Here is a 21,119-nt window from a genome sequence, read left to right on the forward strand (position 1 = left end):
CTAAAATAAAAGGACTGCAAATGCAATTTGTCTGGRATTCTTCTAGTTGCCTTACAGAACTTAGAAAAGAAAAAGTGTTCTGGAGAAGGCAAAAAAACCCTTAAATATCCTTTCAAATATAGTCTGTTCTTGGTGAGACACAGTAGTAAAGGATATAACTTAAACCAGTCAAATTTATATGTTCTTAATTATAATGAAACATATCTTGACAGCATGATGAGTTTCATTTTTGGATAATCCTGAAAAATGTCACCTTTCTGTGACAATGATATACAATTAATTTAWGGGAAACACGTAGAGTGACATTTCATCTACAGCAGAGATTTATTTTGAGGCTTTTAAATTTCCACAGTTTTTTTCCAGACAATGTATTAGCCATACCTATTTGAAAATGAAAAAAAATACCCTTTTATCAAGTTGACTCTATTCGTTATTTTTCAAAAGAAGAGTTTATAAGAGTTCCTAAGTGCTCTGCTCTCTTTTCTTATAGGCAAAGATTCACTTCTTAATATTTCCATAATCTGAGAGCCTCATACGTTTTCTTGAACGTGCCACTCTAACTGTATTAGTGCCTCACTCTGACATTAYTGGTATATTATTGGTGTCATGATTCAGTATCTGCACATGACCCTTACAATCTCACTTTCTTCTTTACCCTGCTAGTTGAAATAATCACCAGAAATACAGTTAATCCTTTTGAACCTGTGGAAGTCTCTTCTGTGCAGCCCTCATCCTTACCCCAATGCAACACACACGATGAGAGTCCCCAATTCCTGATTCCACTTCCCGCTCACAATCTTCCAGGGCCACTTGTGAACACAATGCTCTTTTCTACAATAGTACAAATGCACGTGCCAAGACCTTCCTCTTTCAGCTTACTGTAGTTTGATGACATTAAACACAGTTTTCATCTCAACATATTACAGAAGCTTGTGCTAACTTAGTACTCATAACACACAGCTGTCATTGGTGTTACACATGCTGGACCATTACTAGAAGTGGGATGGACTGCTTGGTGTTATTTGGATAACATGACCTTCATATACTCCCATATATATTTTGAAATATGAGTCACTATCTTCTTCTACTTCAGGAGGTAAAAATACAGAACTTGGCTGTGACATATTTCACTAAAGCTAGGATATTTTTTCCCTGGTATGCACACGATTACATGGTATTTTGAAAGTGAATTGAACTCAGCAAGAAATACCAGGTTGTCTGTGCCAGACAGCAGCATAACTAAAATGAGGTGTAGTGCTGCACCAGGATTGCTACAGGGCTTCAGATGACTCAGAGCACAGGCAGAATATTCTCCTATTTGCTCAAAAGCTCCAGAATTTAAAGATATGTGACCACATCTGAATTGGATTTGAGATGAAAGTATTTAGCACTGAAAGTGAATGTCAAAACTGAGCACAACGGAAGAGCAGAGAAGTGCTCACCTTATCTTTCTTCAGTGCTATTTTTTTCTACTACTTCTACTGGCTGGTTGGGTATAAATAACTGAAAAATGGGAAGATRCTGGTAGGGGCAAATAAATGCTCCTGAGGTTCCTAGGAATAAATGATGCTCACGTGGCTAAACTGTGCATACTGTAATTGAGGAAAATCAATAATCATTCAAGGAATTTCAGAGGTGAGGGTGTTATTTGCTTGCTTGTGTCTTTCTGTATGATCACTACTCCTAAAGCAAGGTAGGGAGACAGATGTTTGTATTCTTCTTCATTGTATCTTGACTCTTGCTAAGCTGCTCTTTCCTCTTGCATTTATGGGAAAAGAGTATGGCCTATTCAAATATTTGAAAAAAATTATCGAGAATTTCTAAACCCCGATGAATAATTATTTTCTAATAATACGGATTTGTAGATCTTGGATAAAACATTGTCCACAGCCAAAAAGACATCACCAGGGAAAGAATTTCCCTGTGCTCCTAACATTAAAAATGAATATCACATGCAGTTTGAAGCTCTGTTTGGTTGCTTTTTAAATTTTGAGGAAGTAGTTTTGGACTTTGTMTGTCTTTCTATCAGTGATACGACAAAGATAAAAAGAAAAAAAACATAACTTCACAATACACCAGGCTTCTATTTCAGTCATATAAGTGCTGATCCTGCAAGATATAATTCTTAAACCGGTTTTGGCTGTTGGTGCTACACTGCATCTGATTGCCTGAACCATTCTGTCTCGTGTCCTTGACAGAGACACATTCAGAGAAGAGATCATCAGCTATGAATAACCGACCACTCTTATTCAGATAATTAATATGTTTTAATGTATGTATGTATGCAGATGGCCAGTCCTGGCCTGAGGTTAAGCCGATGCGTTGACACTGTGCAAAACTACCGGATGTTGCAGACAGTGAACGGTTGGCCAACTGTGACCTRCCGTTGGACAAGACAACACGGAGAAACTCTATGGAGAGTGAAATGGGAGAATCAGATCAAATAATGATTCCTTTCTCAGGCGCAATTCTTCAATGTGTTAAGCCCCACTGAAATCTTTTAGTAGACTGAACTCACTGTCTATTCTTCCAGCATTCATAGCATGTTCTCCTTCACACTACTCCTCTCCAATCTCTCTTTGACTCCATTATTTTGATTCTCCTTTCTCCCCATTGCAAATAAGCCATGCTCCCCAACAGAGGCGTAAGAAGTTCCCCCCCCCATTCTCAGTCTCTCAGCTGGGCTTTTAATCTCAGGTTGTCATACAGAAGCATGWTCTTTCGTTGTGCCAAATGCCACTCTCTTTCCTTATACTCGTATCCCTTCTCTGCACAACTATATGCACATTTTTTTTTCTCTGAAAACAATCTACTTCCTTTGCTTGCTTTCATTACCTGCTTTCTTTATTTGCTTACTTTTCTTGTTCCCTCATGCCTCCTTCCCTTCTTGCTGAAAATTTACTTTTAAGTTCTTCCTACTGTCTAAGTTTGATTCAGCACACTTGTTCCAATTCAAAGCTAGGATAAAAAAGCTGGGACTTTGCCTGCCCAACATTTATCCTATAATTTGCTTTTAGGTGCTAGAGAATTGTACAATCAGGAGGTTTCTTTCACTCTTGCTAATTCTTTTCCAAAATGTTTTAATTATCAATGAATACATAATTTCTGTGGGTGCAAAACAGCATAAAATGTTTTTTATTCAACTGTACTTTGCTTCTTGAAATATCTGATTGCTATCACTTTATGAAACAACAATATTTTACTCAAAAAATGAGACAATGCTGCCTGCCAAGGTGGAAATAGTATCATGTTCAGCATACGTCATTGTCTGCAAGATATACTACTACTCTTGGGAAACTAGTTGATGCACTGCATCAGTATTTTTTTTCCATTTGATTACATTGCAGAAAAGCTTATGCAATCTAACGTGATTTGCTAATACTGCACTGTAATACTGCACAGCTAACATATGTTATGCTATGCTATTCTGCACAGAATAGAGCATTTTGGGAGTAAGGGTTGGTCATATAAACGACCTTTAGTCTTTGTCATTATTACACAAAAACACCAAAATGACTGAGGAACATACCATTTTTACTATAAAAATATCCTTCCTATGACTCAGCTAGTGGTGTGTTGTGCTACTGAATGAAATATGAGGATGCTACAGTCCACGTCTAATAGTGACATGTCTAAGACTGTGACATCATGAGCTTTATCTTCTAAATCTTATTCTTTGCTGATAATTTCAGTTCCCAAAGATCCAGCTTTAACATCTCGATCTGTTCCTTAATATTATGAGCAATATTTTCCTCATTTCCCTTCCTTTCATTTGCTTTCCACTTTATTATACTGTTTTAACTACTGACCTTTGAAGTCAACTGAAAATGCAGCTGTTCTACAGATTAAAACTAGACTATCTTTTCTGCTAGGTTGTTGCTGCTCAGTTCATCTTTATGTATTTTGTTACAGAAAAAGATCATTTTTTGTATGTAGTTAAAATCCAATTGCAGGAGAATGGTTTGTGAATTAATGTAGGTTAATGTCAACACTGAAGTTAATTCTTTAATTTCAGTACGAGACAATTTTATAGGAATATTCTGATATGAATTTTAGGATCGTTCTCAATTCACTACATCTAGCTTTCTCTTATTAAAGATTTTGACTATAATAAGAGTTTTTCAGAACTACAAAATCTTCTGTTCATTTTAGATTTAAGATCTGTGAAGGTTCAGGGAATAGGAAAAGTTCTTTGTTCTCCTTACTAATTTGTCTTTCAAATTCAAAGCCAAAGCATAATTTAAAATAGAGAAATAAAGCAACTTTGGGATCAAAGTCTAATGAACAGATTCCTTGAAGAGGCAATTTTATCTTTTAACTTAGTTCCTAGAAGCCTTTTTTAAAAACACAGAAGTGAAAGTGACATACATAGGTATGATATATGTATTTCTCTGTTGATGTTTGAAACTCCTTGAAACTCCATACGCATCTCATACGCATGTATGAAACTCCATACGCATCTCAACCGCCTCTCATCCACCATCCACCTCAAAAGATGAACTCTTGATACGTATCGGTGGCAATAACCTTTCACTTGCCCTTCCCTCTGGTCCACATATTGTCTGCTAGAATATAAGCACTTCAGCTCAGACTTTGTTTTAATATATGTTTGCAAAGTACCTCCATATATATGCCATATAAATTATCCATGATAAAAGCAAGATTAATCTTATGGATTTGGATGTCCATAAACAAAAGAATAGAATATGAAAGGTCTATTGGATTTTGGGGATATTTATTTTCTTCCTGTAATCCCCTTTGATAACAAAAGCTATTTGTAGCATCTGTTACATATCTTGCTGAAAAAGCCTCTTCCAGCAAGATAAATGTGCTTTTTAATACCACATTCACTATGACAATAGTGAAACACTGCCTACAAACTGCAGCTYGCAGACACAGATCAAGGATTCAGGGGAGACTTTTCTATCTTGCGCTCTTCTCAAAGCTTTGATAAAAGATAATGAAGACTAGATAAGCTGAAAGAGGCACCATCAGTAATTTGGAGCAGAAAGCTTCTGGGTGAGAATAGATGTTGTGAAAAAAAAAAAAAAATCAAAGAAAACATGGTGTTAGGGTGTGACTGAATTTTCTGCCTTACCCACAGCGAAAAAGGGCCTTATAATAAAGTCAAGAATACTGAAAATATACCCAGGCCAAACAGATCAAGAGGATCCAGCTAAAGTAGCACGCTGTATGAATCAGCTATTTTAACAGAAAATGACTAGACCAAAACTTACTCTTGTATGTTTTCTGTAAGAAATCTAGGACAGGAAAGTTGTATGGGAGCAATAAGCCTACAATGAAGAGAGTCAATCTCTCTATTGCATATCTTCTGGTTTCTGTTTTGCCTTATTAAAAATTCATTACAGATACAAATTGTTCATTATCCATACTGGGTTATTTGCCTCCCTAAAAGTAAGTCTGTGCACTTAATATAAACACATTTTTTAAATATTCAGTCATTATTCTAATCACTTTCATGTGCAGAGTATATGACTCACAGAAAAGTGCAGGTGCGCAGGAAGTATTCTAGTGATTATACAATATTAAGACATTTTGTGAATAGAGACCTGAGTACATTTTTATTGCATTCCCAAATAGTTCTGTATATAATACCTGTTATTAAAAAACAACCTTTCTTGCAATGGAGAGGTTCAATAGAATGTACGCCTCTGTAAGAACACTTGTGGCTTTATTAAAGGCAACTGTACTTACAATCTAACACATCCTGTTTGTAGAGACAGTCTGTTCAGAGAATGTCTAGCTGAGAACTTCATATTTTCTAAGCTCCCCATCTATGTATAGACCATTAATCTAAACAGGAGGAGAGCAAAGGCCTCTTATGCAATCATTCATCCTATATGGTTTGAGTATAGCTGTCATGATTTCATCTCAAGCCACACAGTGAACCTGCCCTGGCACGGTTCAGTAACCACTAGGATCAAGAAGCAGCTAGAATTTGGCAATCTTGGGAGAAAGAAAGGRAAAAAAAAMCTAAAAAAAAAAAAGAAGGAAAATGCATTTATATGTGGACATGAGCTAAGACATGTCTTGCCAATTAACCTCAGGTCAAGAAATGCTGCTGATACTGCTGCAAATAGAATCTGTGTTTGGGTAATGACAAATCCCTCTTTCTTATGCTGTGTTTTTCAAGGATGTTTCTCTGGACAGTTCCCAGACATAATACTCCTAAACCTACCACAGTTCACTTGCATTTGCCCCAATCCAGAAATCCATCACTTTTAGCTTTCTGTATACCACTCCAGTTGTTTCTCAAGTGCTTCTGCAATGATAATTCATTTTATTAAATTAACCAGAAGACTCATTTTTTTGGGGGGGTGTGTGGGTGTAATATTAAAAAAAAAAAAAGTCATCTCTAGATATTTGTATGAGGCATGAAGCACCGATTTCAAAATAAATGTCCTGCTGCACAGTGGAAATCGCAATACATTCTAATCCAAGATGGACTCTGTGAAAATAAACAGTGTGCATAAAAGCAAAACATAGGTTCAAAATTTAGAGGTGATAGAATCATCTTTCTTTATCCATACTACAAACTACTGAGCAAGGCTACTTTAAAAAAACATCTCCACATCATTTACTGAAAAATAGATGAAATGTCTTATCTCACTTCTGTATGATCACAATTTATGAATTTTTACCCTGTTCAGCATCCAACATTTTATTTGGAAAGTTCAAGTTTGAGCTTTATTTGGAAAAGCATATCCAAATTAGGAAAACCAAAAACAAAAAAGGAACAGCAGCTTTCAGAAGAGAGCCACAGAACAGAGATTCACAGATGTGGTCAGGAATGTTCTCTTGGCTTTGACTGGTGACAGTGGCCTCCAGTCCAGACACAATGAGCAAAAGCTGGATGATCCACTCGCCAGACAAGACAGGAGAGTTCTGAGAATTGTTACTCAATTMATTTTTCAGCGTTTATTGAGAGTGTCCAGGCCCTGAGGGCACTAGTAGGCCTTAAAGGCCTGGATTAACCTCACCTGCGACCCCCACCCACACCCCTGCCTATAGCTCCAAGTTGTGAGCTCAACCCTGGGACTGTAGAAGTGCTCATCTCCAGCTGAGCCATAGCCTGGCTGGCCATGGACCCCACTGAGCTGGATCCTGACTGTGGACTGCTTCCTTGCTTGATGGTGGCCCTGCTTGGTCATTCTGGACCTCTGCAGTTACCACTGGGCCTCATCCTAACCTGACTGATATCTGTCTTGATCTCACAACTGCCTCATCACCGTGATCCTGCCTTATGATCCTGTCTCTTGACTGGGCCTGGCCACCACAGCTGAGCTTGCTCTGATCACCTCGCTGGGTGTTGTGGGGCTGGGACCAGCCTGTGCTGCCGGCTGTTGTTTACCCCTATGGTGCCCCCCTCACCCTCCCTCGGGGCACAGCCAGCCCTTCATGTTCCCTGGCAGCGAGTGTGTGACAGAAATAAGGAATAAAAGTGCTCTGAGCTTTCACAGAGGAATTAATGACCAGAAGCAATGTCTGCTGCTCAAGATACATTTTCCTCTTCAAAATAACAAGTCTGACAACACAGAACATCATTTGATGGTTAGCTGTTCTTTCAGCTTCCTTATGCAGTTGGCTAAAAGCCATCTGCAGTTAAAGCTATGCAGGACRAATACGCTAGTACCAGCGCAATTTATTTGCAGTGGTTTTGAACATATTGACATGGTCTCTCACAGAAAGTTGGCTAGACACAAATTAGCTCCATCTGGAAGCAATACAGTGATACTACCAGACAGCATATCAAAAGGAACTGTAAGTCAGGGAAGAGAAATGTACCAACAAAACCACACTTGCCTCACACTTACTCAGCTTAGAGTAGTAACATGTTCTGCCATTATCAGAACCTACTTTTAAAACTACCTCCTGGATATATTACATTGATATGATGTATCTGGATAAAGGTATTAGTTCTTTAATACAATCTAACTACTACAACATGTACTATCCAAGTTTCTACATACCCCGTGCTTTTTTTTTTTTTTTTTTCTTTTTTTTTCCCCCCCTCTCTAGGCAGTATCAGAGGTGGTGATATTCGTATTTCAGATGCTGATTCAACTGCTACACCTCTGAGTTGGGCTGCTAAGTTCCATTATCAGTAAAACCTGAACTTTCTGTAAGGAGGTAAAGTTTTGCAGCTTCTAGCGTCAACAGGCAATTTTGCCAYGACTTTCACGCAGGGCCTGATATTGCAGCTGTAAATCACAAGGTAAAGCTTGCCTTGTTACTGAGGCAGAAACTCTGCAGGGACCAGTCAAGATTATGGAACGAGTGTCAACACAAAACACAACAGACTTCCTCTCCTGCTCTCCAACTGCAAATAAAACTTCTTCATTTCTCTAAATATACATATGTTTTCAAATTAATCTGTTACACCAGATACTACTAGTATAAATGACATTCCCCTTTAGGTAGACATTAATGGAAAGAATGATTTGCATCTAAAAGAATCAGTCTTATTTAATGTATTCTTGTAAAGTGCTCAAACACCATCATGAGGACATACCAGGACTGGTGTAGCACTACAGGAAATTCTTACATACAATGGATTCTCCTTGGTGAAGATATGTTTTTGTCTCATATTTGTATACTATTTGTACAAACTTGCAATCATAACTAAACATAAATAAACAAAATGATGGCACTTTACAGTTGAAAAGTTTTTTGCTTCCCTATGTCTTAGTAAAATGACTGCAACCTTCTTAACTCTCACTGAATACTTGGTCACAATGTTCCACTTCTTTTCTATGTGGTCTTTGTCACTTCCTATCTATCTACTTTGAAATAGATCCAATACATTACTCTGGACTAGATTAGCACTTACAGTATCTATCATCTGTATTATAGTTTAATAGGATTGTTAGTCTTACACCTAAAGCATGACATTTTGAATCACATCATCATTTTCTTTATTAAATAAAGAAATGTTAGTCACATCCTGAAAGGACCATCGCTGTGAGGCTGACTCAGTTATCTCCAAGGGTTCACTTTATCGCTTCCAGAACTGACAGAGTATTATATCATAAAATTCATGCAGGGTATGGTATTGCAGCTGTAAATCACAAGGGCAACTCACACGGTGGCCAGCGCTCTCTGGAATAATCTTTACATTCACGTTGTGTTCAACCAGGCTTTCAGTTGAAAGATTACATATGATGTGGYTTTCCCCAGGAACGGTAAGGGGTCACTCCTGTGTCTTTGATCCTTTCAAGCTGCTTACTAAAATGTAAACAAGGCTTTGTGTTGGACATTTATTTGTTCTTGTGCCCCTTCAAGGACTATAAAGGACAAGCTACTCTAATCCAAAGAGTCAATTTGTGTTTGTGATTTGTTTTAGGGATATTTAAATCTAAACTGCTAATCTAAAATCCTAGGAACACTACATCAATTAATCTAAATGAATCAAGCCATTGAAGTTCGACTATACTAATATTTAGGCAATCTATTACATTATCTGCTTTCTTTCAGATTTGCCCTTTTCTTACCCTTTATTTGCCTATTGGAGAAGGAGAGCAGGATTTAGGAGCTTCAGCCCACTGTCTTTCCATTTCCACCCATGAAATCCCCATCCAAAACTGTTTTATGKTGTGGCCTGAAAATTCAGCTTTTTAAATCTATTGCTGGGAAGAATAAAATTACAAAGAGGTATTTTGGGCCATTTGCTGGGTGGTACAACCAAAATATCTCAGAGGACCATGGCTTGATTCAACCCATCCAGCACTTCTTGGAATACTCTGATCTCCATCTAATTTCAAAGGGCCTCTCTGGTTTTATAATAATTCATTAACGGATTTTTGACTTCTTATTACCTTACTTGCACTTCTTATTACATTGCTTGGTTAGTAGGACCACCTACTAACACAAAAAGCTGACTGTCCTCATCATGCCTGGCATTTCCTTTCTGAATATGAAGTCATAGCGACAATGAGGAAACTTACAGATCACATATGCAAGCTTGCATATATCCTCAGAATTCTGCGGTTTTTGATAATTTGGTGTTTATTTTCATTGCTTCTATCTTCTCTTCCTCATAAAGAATGGAGAGGTTACCAGAACACCTGGTCTTTTCTAAAGCATTTTTATATTGGCTTTTGAAAAATGCTTTTTATTTAATAAGGAAATGATAAAGCAGTCATAAAATTGCAGATCTGCATCTAGCAGACTTCAAAAAATAAATAAGCATTTTAGGTACATAATGTTTTGAACTTAGGAACAAAGTGTACGCTTGGATTTTTCATTATCTTTTCAAAAGAAGGTCAGCAATTCTCAGGGCAGTTCAACAAGAAATACTCCTGTAATAAAATGTATAGTGTAAAACTAACCAGCACTTTCAGCACAGCTAAAGTGTTCTTTAAGAAGCAAATTATTACAGCAGAATGCATCATTATGAGAAGAGTGAAAATGCATTAACAGAAGTTATTCTGTCCCCCAAATAATCTATTTTTACATGATTCAGACTTAACATCTAACTCATACTCATTTATATATTCTTACATTGTAAACACAAATCCACTAATTTAAAGGAATGTTCAACAAACTCATCCTCCCAACTATGTAAGGAAAAATTTCATGTTAATAAAGTTGGAAAGTGTATATTATATATGATGATGTCTTTTAGTTTTTCTTAGTTATTTCTAATTGCAGAATTTTCAGTATTTTCTCAGAACGTATCCACCGACCCATTTGTTTATGCTTGAATATATAAATTCTGATCAAGTACAAATGAGTTTGTACATTTCAAAAAGGAAAAGAAACTTAGTTCTTCAGTCAATTCCCTTTCTCCAACAGAAAAGACAGCAAGACCAGGTGCTCTGGTCTTGGGGAATTAAAGAGGATTCTTTCAAAACTCCTTTCTTTCAAAACTGAATTTCATCTTAACCTTACAGTCAAGGTTTACCAAAACAGTATTGCCTCCTCAGCACCCTCTTATCTGCTTTCCTCCTAGAGATGAGATAGGCTTTTCCAAGTATATAGGTAGAGTTTAATCGTTAGATTTAGAATCAGATTTTTTGCTCATATTTTTTCTAAAAATAAAATTTAGGCACCTAGGGAAACTTAGTGGAAATCCTGTATCTCTCCTCTTGCAAAGTCTGAAAACAACTTTGCCTCAAGCCTGGTCCTTTCCAGGATTTAGATGCCATCCTTTGAGTTACAGGAAGGCAAGGCCTGCATGCTGTTGATTACAGCCTTGGAACCTACCTGGTAATTATGGTGTGAAAGCTATTTGTATAAAGAATCTGAGAATTCTTTGAAAAAGAAATCTAAAAAACTAGAGATAGAATTTCCACTTTTTTTTTTTTTTTTTTTTTTTTTTTTAAATCCAGTAGCTCATTCATCCAAAATCTAGATTCAGTTCTTCTGTCTTCAGGGATTTAAATCTTTATTCCCAAACCTCCCTACCTAAATGGATACCATAACGCTAGGTTGCAAAGCATTCTGCAAGTCCTCATTCTCAAGTCCTTAAATCATCCACTTTACAGGGAACTTGAAATAATCTAAGTATTACTCACTGAGTCAGCCATACAGTTATTGACTGCAGCCAAAATTAATTCAATGTGACTTATTAGTTATAACCCAGAACTATACAAAGTAAGTCAGACACTCAATACAAGGCAAATCAGTTGCATCAGAAAGCTCTTATACTTCTTAGGGAATAAAATACAAGATAGCAGCTATTGCAAGAAAGTAAAATATTAAAATACTTACAGAGTATCAATTTATACTTTGTCTCAAAATAAGATTCACTTCTGAGATCTCAAATTTTTTCTTTTTAAGATTCAATTTTCTAAAAAACTGGATCTCTCCAGTTGACAAGGATGCATAGCAAGTCTGTAAGGTCAAACCACTATGACCTGAAAAGCCCAAACAAAAGACAGAATATTGGGTCTCTCACACTAAGGCTGCTCCTAATTCACATGTGAACTCTTTCCAGCCATGTAATGGACATTTGGTGATGAATAGAATTGGCAGTAGTGTATTACCAAAAGGCTTAATATTTTCATCACAGAACCTCTGTAGTTGGTCTGAAGAGTTGGAGGACTGTATGAATACATAGGTCAAGCTCAAGAAACTTGTTAGGAAGAGATACTCAGCTGTGCCTTGAGTTATGTCCTCCACTAGGGAAGATATCCAGAGTTGGACAATGAGGGAAGGGCAGTTTTGCTGTACTTCATGGGGTGGCAATGGGGGACGTTTGCGAGAGTGTTCTCAGGATGCTTGCATGTTCTTACAATACTAATACATAAGAAGTACTCACCTGTTTAATTTAACCTCACAAATGCTCTATTATATTATTTTGAATGCTATACTCCTCACATTTTTATAGCCTATCAATAAGGACTACAAAAAAACAGCAGCTAGTCAGAGAGAGCTATTAACCATCTATGAGTAATAGCAGTTATAATGACCGTAGCAGCTATTAAAATGCAGGCAACCATAATATTATTGGGAAAAAAGAAGCAAGTCTGTGTAGAGGAAGTACATTTTTCATCTCTAGTCTTCTACTTTATCGTCCTGGAGTCATTACAGTTCATCTCCCTCTTCTAGTGATTGCTTTCTAAGAGCCCTCTAGGTCAAATTTAAGGTGCTGTGTTTCATAGTGAGACCAATTTTCTCAACAGTTTTGTTACAGTTTAAAGCAATACACTAAGTTTGCATCCTGAATAAAAACTTCTGCAGTTGTCTGACACGGATGAAGTTTCTGTGCCTACAAGAAACAGTAGCTTGTTGTGAGCTTTCTTCCTTGCCACAGAATTGCTCTGTGTGCCTGGCTCCTGGGGAATCCACCAGTGACCATGTACCCGGTAGTCCAAAACTATTTAACATTTTAGTATCTCAGTGGATTAAATCTGAATAAGAAATTCTAAGGAAAAAAAAATCTTAATTTATATTTAAAAATTCTCTAGCAGCAATCCACTTAGTTTTTATGAGTTCGTACACACACTGTTTGAATCTCCCCTTTTCAACCTGCCACAAAAATGAAAAACATGGGTGGCAAAATACAGCCATATGATGACATTTAGGGAGGGACTGTTCTTGGTGAGAAAATCAGCTAAGGCAGAAGCTGTGACACATACAATTAACATTTGAAAATCATTTTTGGTAACAGGCTCAACAGCCAAACTGTTTCATGATTGAATGGTATGGCATGACAGAGACTAATACTGTATCTATGGAGAGTACTCCATATATATTTTATAGGGTCCTATCAACATAACAGCTTAAACTATGAATATCTAAGGGCCAAAGGAAGAATGGATGATCAGTTGAGAGATGCCCTTCCTTTAGATCTATGTATAACAAACATAAATATTTATTAGATTGTAGGTGTATTAACATTAGGAATAATCCTAAAATGTATGAAGCTGCATCAGCATTTTCTTTTAAACTTTACCTAGCACAGCAAATAACCCCGAACTGAAAACTTGAACTAAYGTTAAGAAGAGTATCATTTTTGCAAAATAAAGACAGTATGAAGAAGAAAACAGCAGAGCTTTTGCTTCATAAAAACCTTCTGAAACATTTATAAACAGACATTACAGTTTTATGCATCGTATGACTAAAGTTTAGTTTACTGAATGTAAATGATCATTGCATTTAAATGAAGAAAAATGATGTAGAAAAGTCTACTTTAGAACACATTGTCAGTTTGTGAGAAATTTATCGATGGATTGCTCTCAGGACAGACCCTTTGGTTTCATGGAATAAGCCTTATTTGTTCAGAGCATCATCTGTAAGAACATGACCCCAGTTAGACTTTGCACAGGTAAGCAAAAAAATCTAAAACTTCAGTTTTCTAGAAACTGAAGTTTTAATGATGTCTGAGATTTTTCTTTTAGAAAACAAGAACAAGTTGCCACTTTTAATTCTGTATTAATGTTGCTGGATTTTTTAGAATGAATATATTTATACAATCAACAGTCTAAATTCACCACAGTTTGAATGTAAAAATTCACTCTACTCTTCTAAGACCATAATTCACAATACTCGATAGAGTCCTTCTGATAATATAATATCCTGTTTATTATATTACATTATATCCTGTTTTATAGCAGAATATCCTGTTTATTGCTGCTATTGTAAAATAAAATTTGATTTTTCAAGTCACAGCAGATATAAGTTGAGTATTGCTTAGGTCGTTATCTAAGTGCCTTGAGCATAAATAAGTAATCAATCATTTATCATCAATTTGTTCAGCCATGCGGATTTTCATGTCTCCAATTTCTGCCTTATTCAAATATTTTAGTCTCAGGGTGTTTTTCATTGATTTTTCATCCAAAAGAGACACAGAACAAAAAAAAAAAAAAAACACAAATAAATAAACAAACAAAAGCACCTTCAATATATTATACTGTTTGAAAGTTTGGAACAAGTCTCCTGAGTTGTCCTGGTCTCATTCTCATTGAAATTGTCCTATTGGGATTTTAGGAATTGACTTCAAAAGTAGCAGAATCAAGTACCAGTTTCACAGTTTAACATATTCATTAAAGCATGAATACAGGTGCAAAAATGCCATGAAGCAGAAGAGTAGGTCTGTTTATGCAGTGTCTATCCACATTCGAAGCAGATGAGAGAATGGTTTAAAGTGCCCTAATAGCACCAGCCCAAAATATGAAACAAAGCCTCCGCAACCACAGTTTTGGGATCACCGTCACAAGTGAATGCTGATTATTCTTTTGAAAATGTTAAATTGTAACAAAATGCCTCTTATTGTCAGTCCTTTCATTGTCTGGCTTGCTACTGAATAAACATGAGCACAGTTGTTTCGGTTTGTTTGAAAACTATTGAAAAAATGTAAATAACCACTGAGTTGACAATAAGAAGTTGAATGTGACATTTGCTTTCATTTAAAATAGTTTGAAATGAGAGAAAGAACAGCATGACATTAAAAGCACAATCTATCTCATTGTGTGGTTCTTTTTTGGAGCCTTTCTAAGAGCATTACTCTTGATATATACAGGAAAATAACCAGAAACTGTGTTTGACCAATTTTATCAGAAAAATGAGGGGTGAGAAAGAATATTTGCATTTAAAATTGCTCTCTAATACAGCTGCCCTAGATCTTAATGCTTCCCATATCTTCAAAATTCATGTAGGTATTTGAAATTACAAAATGGGGAGAAGTCTTACATATTTAATATGTTAAAAATATTGCAGAGAAGTTCCATCCTTCTATGTCCTCTTATTCCATTCTCTAATTGTGCTGGGAATTTGGCAGAGCAATTGTGTTTTTCATTTGGCTAAAGCAGTACAGAAAGGTCTGATACAACACTGATTTTAATTCTCAGTTCTCATTTCATCAGTTTAGAGCTCCTCTCTTTTTCATCCAGAAATTACAATTCAAGTACAAGTGAAAATTAAATACATGAGGCATTTTAGTCTCAAATTTATTCTGTTTTGTAACTGTGACTGGCAAATATTATTTGTGAAGGGGGTAAGAGGACAAGTGCTAGGTCACTTCTAGACTCACGTAAGATCAAGGCTCAACATAGCTCTGAAAAAAAAATGTAAAGAAAAACATAATCACACAAGTCATTAATAGATTCTGATTCAGAAGGCAAAAATACAGCTCCTGAACCAAGTATCTTCCAAATCATGATCAGAAAGCAGCTCTATTTTTGGCTTGTACTTGAGCTAAGCACCCTTCAGATATTTAGCTTTAATTAAGTGAAAAAATCTGGATGTTCAGATTTGAATATAGTTTGAATATTGGCTTTGTTGTCTCAATAGGATACTCTTTCCAGTGGAGGGTTCAAGCACTTCCTGCTCTCACCTTGCTCTGTGAATCATGAATGTCAATCAAAGAGCTCCATGATCTTTCTGTCTTCTCGCAAGATGCCAACAAAACCTTTGTCTTTAAAATTGCCTCTTCTTGTTGAGAAAAGACTCCAGAAGTCTCCCTCTCAATTTGTAGAGATGATGCTTATGTTAATTATCCTTACTATATTTCAGGTAGATGATAAAAACGTGTGTTCAATCAAACAAAACTTAACCTTTATAATGAAAAAAATGACACAAAATTAATCATTCCATTGGCCTTGTCAATAAAGGTGATGATGGAGGACTGAAACAATGTTTGAATTCATTTTTATTTACCATCTCCTAGTTTGGCACTCTAATATAGAAACGTTATCAGAGGTGTGGATCAGTCATCAGCTGTTGAGCAGACAAATCTCATAGCTAAAACCACAACTGTACAAGATGTAAGCTTAAGAGAGACAATTATAATGCAATTTCAGTACTGTTCCCCTTACTCAAAAAGCTTCTGCCTAATACAATGTAGAATATTAATTAAATTTACAAATTTCATTTGATAAATTTCAAATAGTCCTCTTCTCATTAGCTCCAGCTGAACCTGCTGGCATTTCAGCCCTTCCGATTGTCCCTCTCAGGCTCTTGAATATCCTTGGAGCAGCAATAAAAGCACTCAATATACAGTGAGTAAGTGAGTAAGTTAAGTGCATGCCCCTGAAACGCTCTGTTAAGTGAGCCAATGCCACCAACTGCTACATCATGTATTGCTATACATGGAAAGACTCATTAGGCAATAATTCAACTCAACCTGTGTACAGTATTGATGGAAGGATTATGAGTATGATCCATAATGCATGCAATGGGGAACACCACCATGTGGTTTGCTGTAAAAGAACCAGAAAGCAAAGTCCAGAAGATCAGTTTTGTGATAGTTTTAAACAGTTTTCAGCAGCTAAGGACAGCTTCAGTGCAACACTACTTGTGGATTACAGGTTTAAATTATGTCTCAGAGGTTAGGGCTTTACTTCAGCTTGGTGGAAAAAGCTTCTGCTGAGGAAAGTTCATAATGACCAATTCAAGCTTCTCTGAATTGTGCTGTAAAGAACTTCTTCTTAGAAAGAAAGGCAGCTTGAACTAAGTCTAGTTATTTTGAACAGCGGGTCACAAATCATTCACCAATCAAACCAAAATCACAACCAAAACCATGAACCAGAACCACAAACCAAACACAATCTCTTTGATCTGGGAAGCTGCACTGCAGATGTTGGTTAAGCACCCCATCCAAAGTCATTCACAATTAACTTTTCTTTTCTTTTCTTTTTTTTTTTTTAAAAAAAACAAGGAATGTTCTCGTAGCCACAATTTCTTTCCTCTCCATATACTTTCTAATGCCCACAATTCCTCTTTCAGGTAATCTTTAGAAGCTACTCCCAATAAAAGCTATCTATCTGTTACATAAGTAAGTAAAGGAGAAGGAAGTAGGTGTGTAACTTGAGTTTCCCTTGCAGGATGTCCAAGGGAACATATTCCTATGTATTCCTCATCTTTTTTGAAAGCTACTGAAAATTACTTTCCCTTTGTTTGGGGTTTACCTTCAAAATGCTAAATGTAACTATGTTCTATGCTCCAACAAGACTTGAATTCTATGTATTGTATTGTATGTATGTATTGTATGTATTTTCTTTTAAATACTCTCACAAAAGTCATAAGAAAGCCTCAAAGTATTTAGATGTTAAATAATTACACAGGAGTGGCCCAAACTTTTGAATGCTTATTCAAACTGAATTCAACAGTTAGATATTTCAAGATTGAGCGGTCCATACAATCTCTGATTTGTAGAACTGACCAAATATTTAAAGACTTTTTTTTTCATGAAATACTGTTTAAATATTTAAAAAGTCTGCTAAAGTCATCTTATTCTGTTTCCTGAGGTTCACTTTCAACTTAGCATTCAAATGATTCCATTCTACTAGAAAAAAAAAAAAAAAGAAAAAAAAGATCATTCCATGACATTGCATTCATGTGCAATGTCCAAAGGTGCCTGCATATGTATAAAGGTGCTCTACATTCTCGCAAAACTTGGGGGTGGAATACTGTAGAAATGAAGAAAATAAATATATGGAAACTGCAATATGCTTGTGGATAGCCTATAAGCATAAAAGGAGAAAAAGTAAATTGGATAAATCATTCATTATGAATTAGTTTTTCATCTCTAAGATTTAGTACAAAAGAACAATATATGACATCTACATATGACATTTGTTGCTGGCCAATGAATATATTCACTTGTTATTAGAATCCAGATATGTAATGCAGTGGGTTATTCAGAAAAAAAATTGATTCTTTCATGTAAAATTAAAAGCCTTTCTCCTGAAATACTACTTACAAATTCATACATTTATCCAATAGGATTCTGAAATTTTCTTTCCCCTTTCACACCAACAGAGGGTTAATTGTTATCAAAGTCCATAAGATATTAAGATGAAATTGTATTTGGATTGCACTTATACTTCTCTCCAAAATGGCAAGAGCTTTTCATTGCAAACTGCTAAATGACACAGTCTGAAAAGCCCATACAAAACTGTGATACTTCTTGGTGTAACCCTATTTACATACATATGTGGTTGGGTAAAGCTTTATGAATAACATGGTTTTCCTCAAATTTCTTTATTCTAGAAAAATGTCTAATTGAATAAGATCGTTATCTTCTCAATGGTTTTCATAATGATAGTTTAAGATAATGGAGTGGATGGATGTTCATTTTATGCCTAGATTTGCCACAGTTAGAAGAAGTCAGACATTTTTGATGGTACTTCTCTCCACTACTTGAATGCCTGTTGTTATGGTGATGGTTCCAGGAGGGAACATTAATGAGGCTCACTTGAAAGCTTTGATGTTTACTGCATGATTATTTATAACACTTCATAAAAAGGTGATAGTTAGTTTTGCTACTGTTAATATGCATTATTGTATCAGTTTCCATAAGAATTACCTGAATTTCTATTATTTCTGCTATGCATCTACAACACACAATTTTCAATGCAAGCATATATACACATAGATATGTATATATAATATATTCATAAATATAGGGGAGGTGTCAGAGGACTAGAAGAAAACAACGTCACTCCAGTCTTCAACAAGAGCAAAAGGGAGAAGCCGGGAAACTACAGGCCAGTCAGCCTTACCTCCGTCTGTGGGAAGGTGATGGAGCARCTCATCCTAGAGAGCATCTCTAAGCATGTCAAGTAAAAGAAGGTGATCAAGAGTAGTCAGCATGGATTCACCAAGGGGAAGTCATGTTTGACAAACATGACAGCCTTCTCCAGTGGGATGACTGGCCAGTTGGATGATGGGAGAGCCGTAGATGTTGTCTATCTTGACTTCAGCAAGGTCTTCAACACTATCTCCCCTAACATCTTCATGGGGAAGTTCATGAAGTGTGGGTTAGATGAGTGGAGAGTGGGGTAGATTGAGAACTGGCTGGATCCAGAGGGACCTGGACGGGCTGGAGAGTTGGGCAGAGAGGAACCTCMTGAGGTTCAACAAGGACAAGTGCAGGGTCCTGCACCTGGGGAGGAATAACCCCAGGCATCAGTACAGATTAGGGGTCGACCTGCTGGAGAGCAGCTCCACAGAGAGGGACCTGGGAGTCCTGGTTGACACCAAGTTAACCATGAGGCAGCAGTGCCCTCCTGGCCAAGAAGGCCAGTGGGATCCTGGCTGCATCAGGAGGAGTGTTGCCAGCAGGTCAAGGGAGGGGATCCTGCCCCTCTAGTCAGCTCTGGTGAGGATGCACTTCGAGTATTGTGTGCAGTTCTGGAATTCATAGTACGAGAGGGACATGGAGCTTCTAGAGAGGGTCCAGTGGAGGGCAATAAAGACAATTAAGAGACTGGAGCATCTATCGTATGAGGAAAGACTAAGTGAGCTGGGCCTGTTTAGCCTGAAGAAGAGAAGACTGAGAGGAGATCTTCTCACTATGTGTAAGTACCTGAGGGGAGAATGTAAAAAGAATGGGGTGAAACTCTTCTCAGTGGTGGCCAGTGACAGGACAAGGGGTAATGGACATAAATTGAAATGCAGGAAGTTCCATCTCCATGTAAGGAAGACCTTCTTTCCTAGGAGGGTGACAGAGCCCTGGAACAGGCTGCCCAGGGAGGTTGTGGAGTCTCCTCTCTGGAGATCTTCCAAACCTGCCTGGATGCCGCCCTGTGCCACATGCTCTGGGTGTCCCTGCTGRAGCAGGGAGCTGGACTAGATGATCTCTAGAGGTCCCTTCCAAACTCAATCATTCTGTGATTCTGTGATACTTATATGTAATCAAAAGGACTTGGAAGAACAAACAGAAATCTTATTTTCTCACAAAGGACATCTTTTACTATTTGTAAGGACTTGCCTAGGTCATAACTTTCAGCCATCATGCAGAATCTAGAGGATCTATATTGCTCTTTTGTGATGAACTGAGCATGACTTCCCATATCCTAAGATAAGCTATGGAAACTCTAGGAACCCACATCACCTAAAACACAAGTTTGCTGAGGCTCTGACAGACCAACATGAGGCATGCTGCAGAAAGAGCGGAATTGTTGGATGGAGCCTTCAGACCCAGGAGTACCTGAAGGTGCCCACAGAAGTGGGGCTCCCATGTGCTATTCACGTACGCGGTTACTTACATACTCCTCGTAGGCCTCATGCGCGGGTGGCGGGGGAGGTCTGTAGCCGGGGACGGCCGGAGCGCCCCGTGCGCGTGGCGTGGGAACGCCCCTTGCCACCGGGGGCACCGGGAGCGCTCCGCGCGTCACCGGGGCTCCTCGCGGGGTCTGCGCCCCTCGGCCAGGCGGCGGCGGCGGGATCGCACCCCCACGGCCCCTGCGCAGGAGGGAAGRCAAGTTAAGAGCTCGGCAGCGTGTGCAAGCATTACCTCATCTTAAAGCAAGTTGTTCTTTCAATATTATTTAAAAAACGCGTTACTGGGGTTTTGGCAGTCAAGCGCTTTTAGGCAATATCTCCAGAGGAACTGTATTACGGAAAGGCAATATTCTTAAGACATCCAGTGACTTTTAAATTCAGTTCTCCTRATGCCTGTAGCAGTGAAAATCTGTGTAATGTCATTCAGTTTTGCAGAGTTACTCTAAGGAAGCTCTAGAGCAAGAAGAGAGCGAGGACTTTCCTGTCCTGCCCTCAACCTGCAGAAGTGACCATCTTTAACATCCTCCTTTTCCTTGCGGGGCAGGGGGACCTGCTCAGCAAAGGAGTAGGGTAGATGGCAGAAATGCTCAGGGCAAGGCCAAGCAGAGCAGTGGCACCAAGGCAGGGACGCGCTTTCCTTCTCATTG

The 21,119-nt window shown here is 37.6% G+C and overlaps 1 protein-coding gene across 1 annotated transcript in view; it reads right to left on the minus strand.

Moving 5' to 3' along the window:
- The window catches only part of KHDRBS2 (KH RNA binding domain containing, signal transduction associated 2), a 293,914-nt gene that overhangs the window by 102,482 nt on the left and 170,313 nt on the right, over window positions 1-21,119 (minus strand). The window contains exon 6 of the mRNA XM_026036664.1: window positions 20,457-20,652. Coding sequence (XP_025892449.1) covers window positions 20,457-20,652 — 196 coding nt within the window. The remainder of the gene's footprint in view (window positions 1-20,456; window positions 20,653-21,119) is intronic.

The sequence above is a fragment of the Nothoprocta perdicaria genome, unplaced genomic scaffold (genome assembly GCF_003342845.1).
Source record: "Nothoprocta perdicaria isolate Ctin4 unplaced genomic scaffold, notPer1 scaffold_184, whole genome shotgun sequence".
NCBI classification, from domain to species: Eukaryota; Metazoa; Chordata; class Aves; order Tinamiformes; family Tinamidae; genus Nothoprocta; species Nothoprocta perdicaria.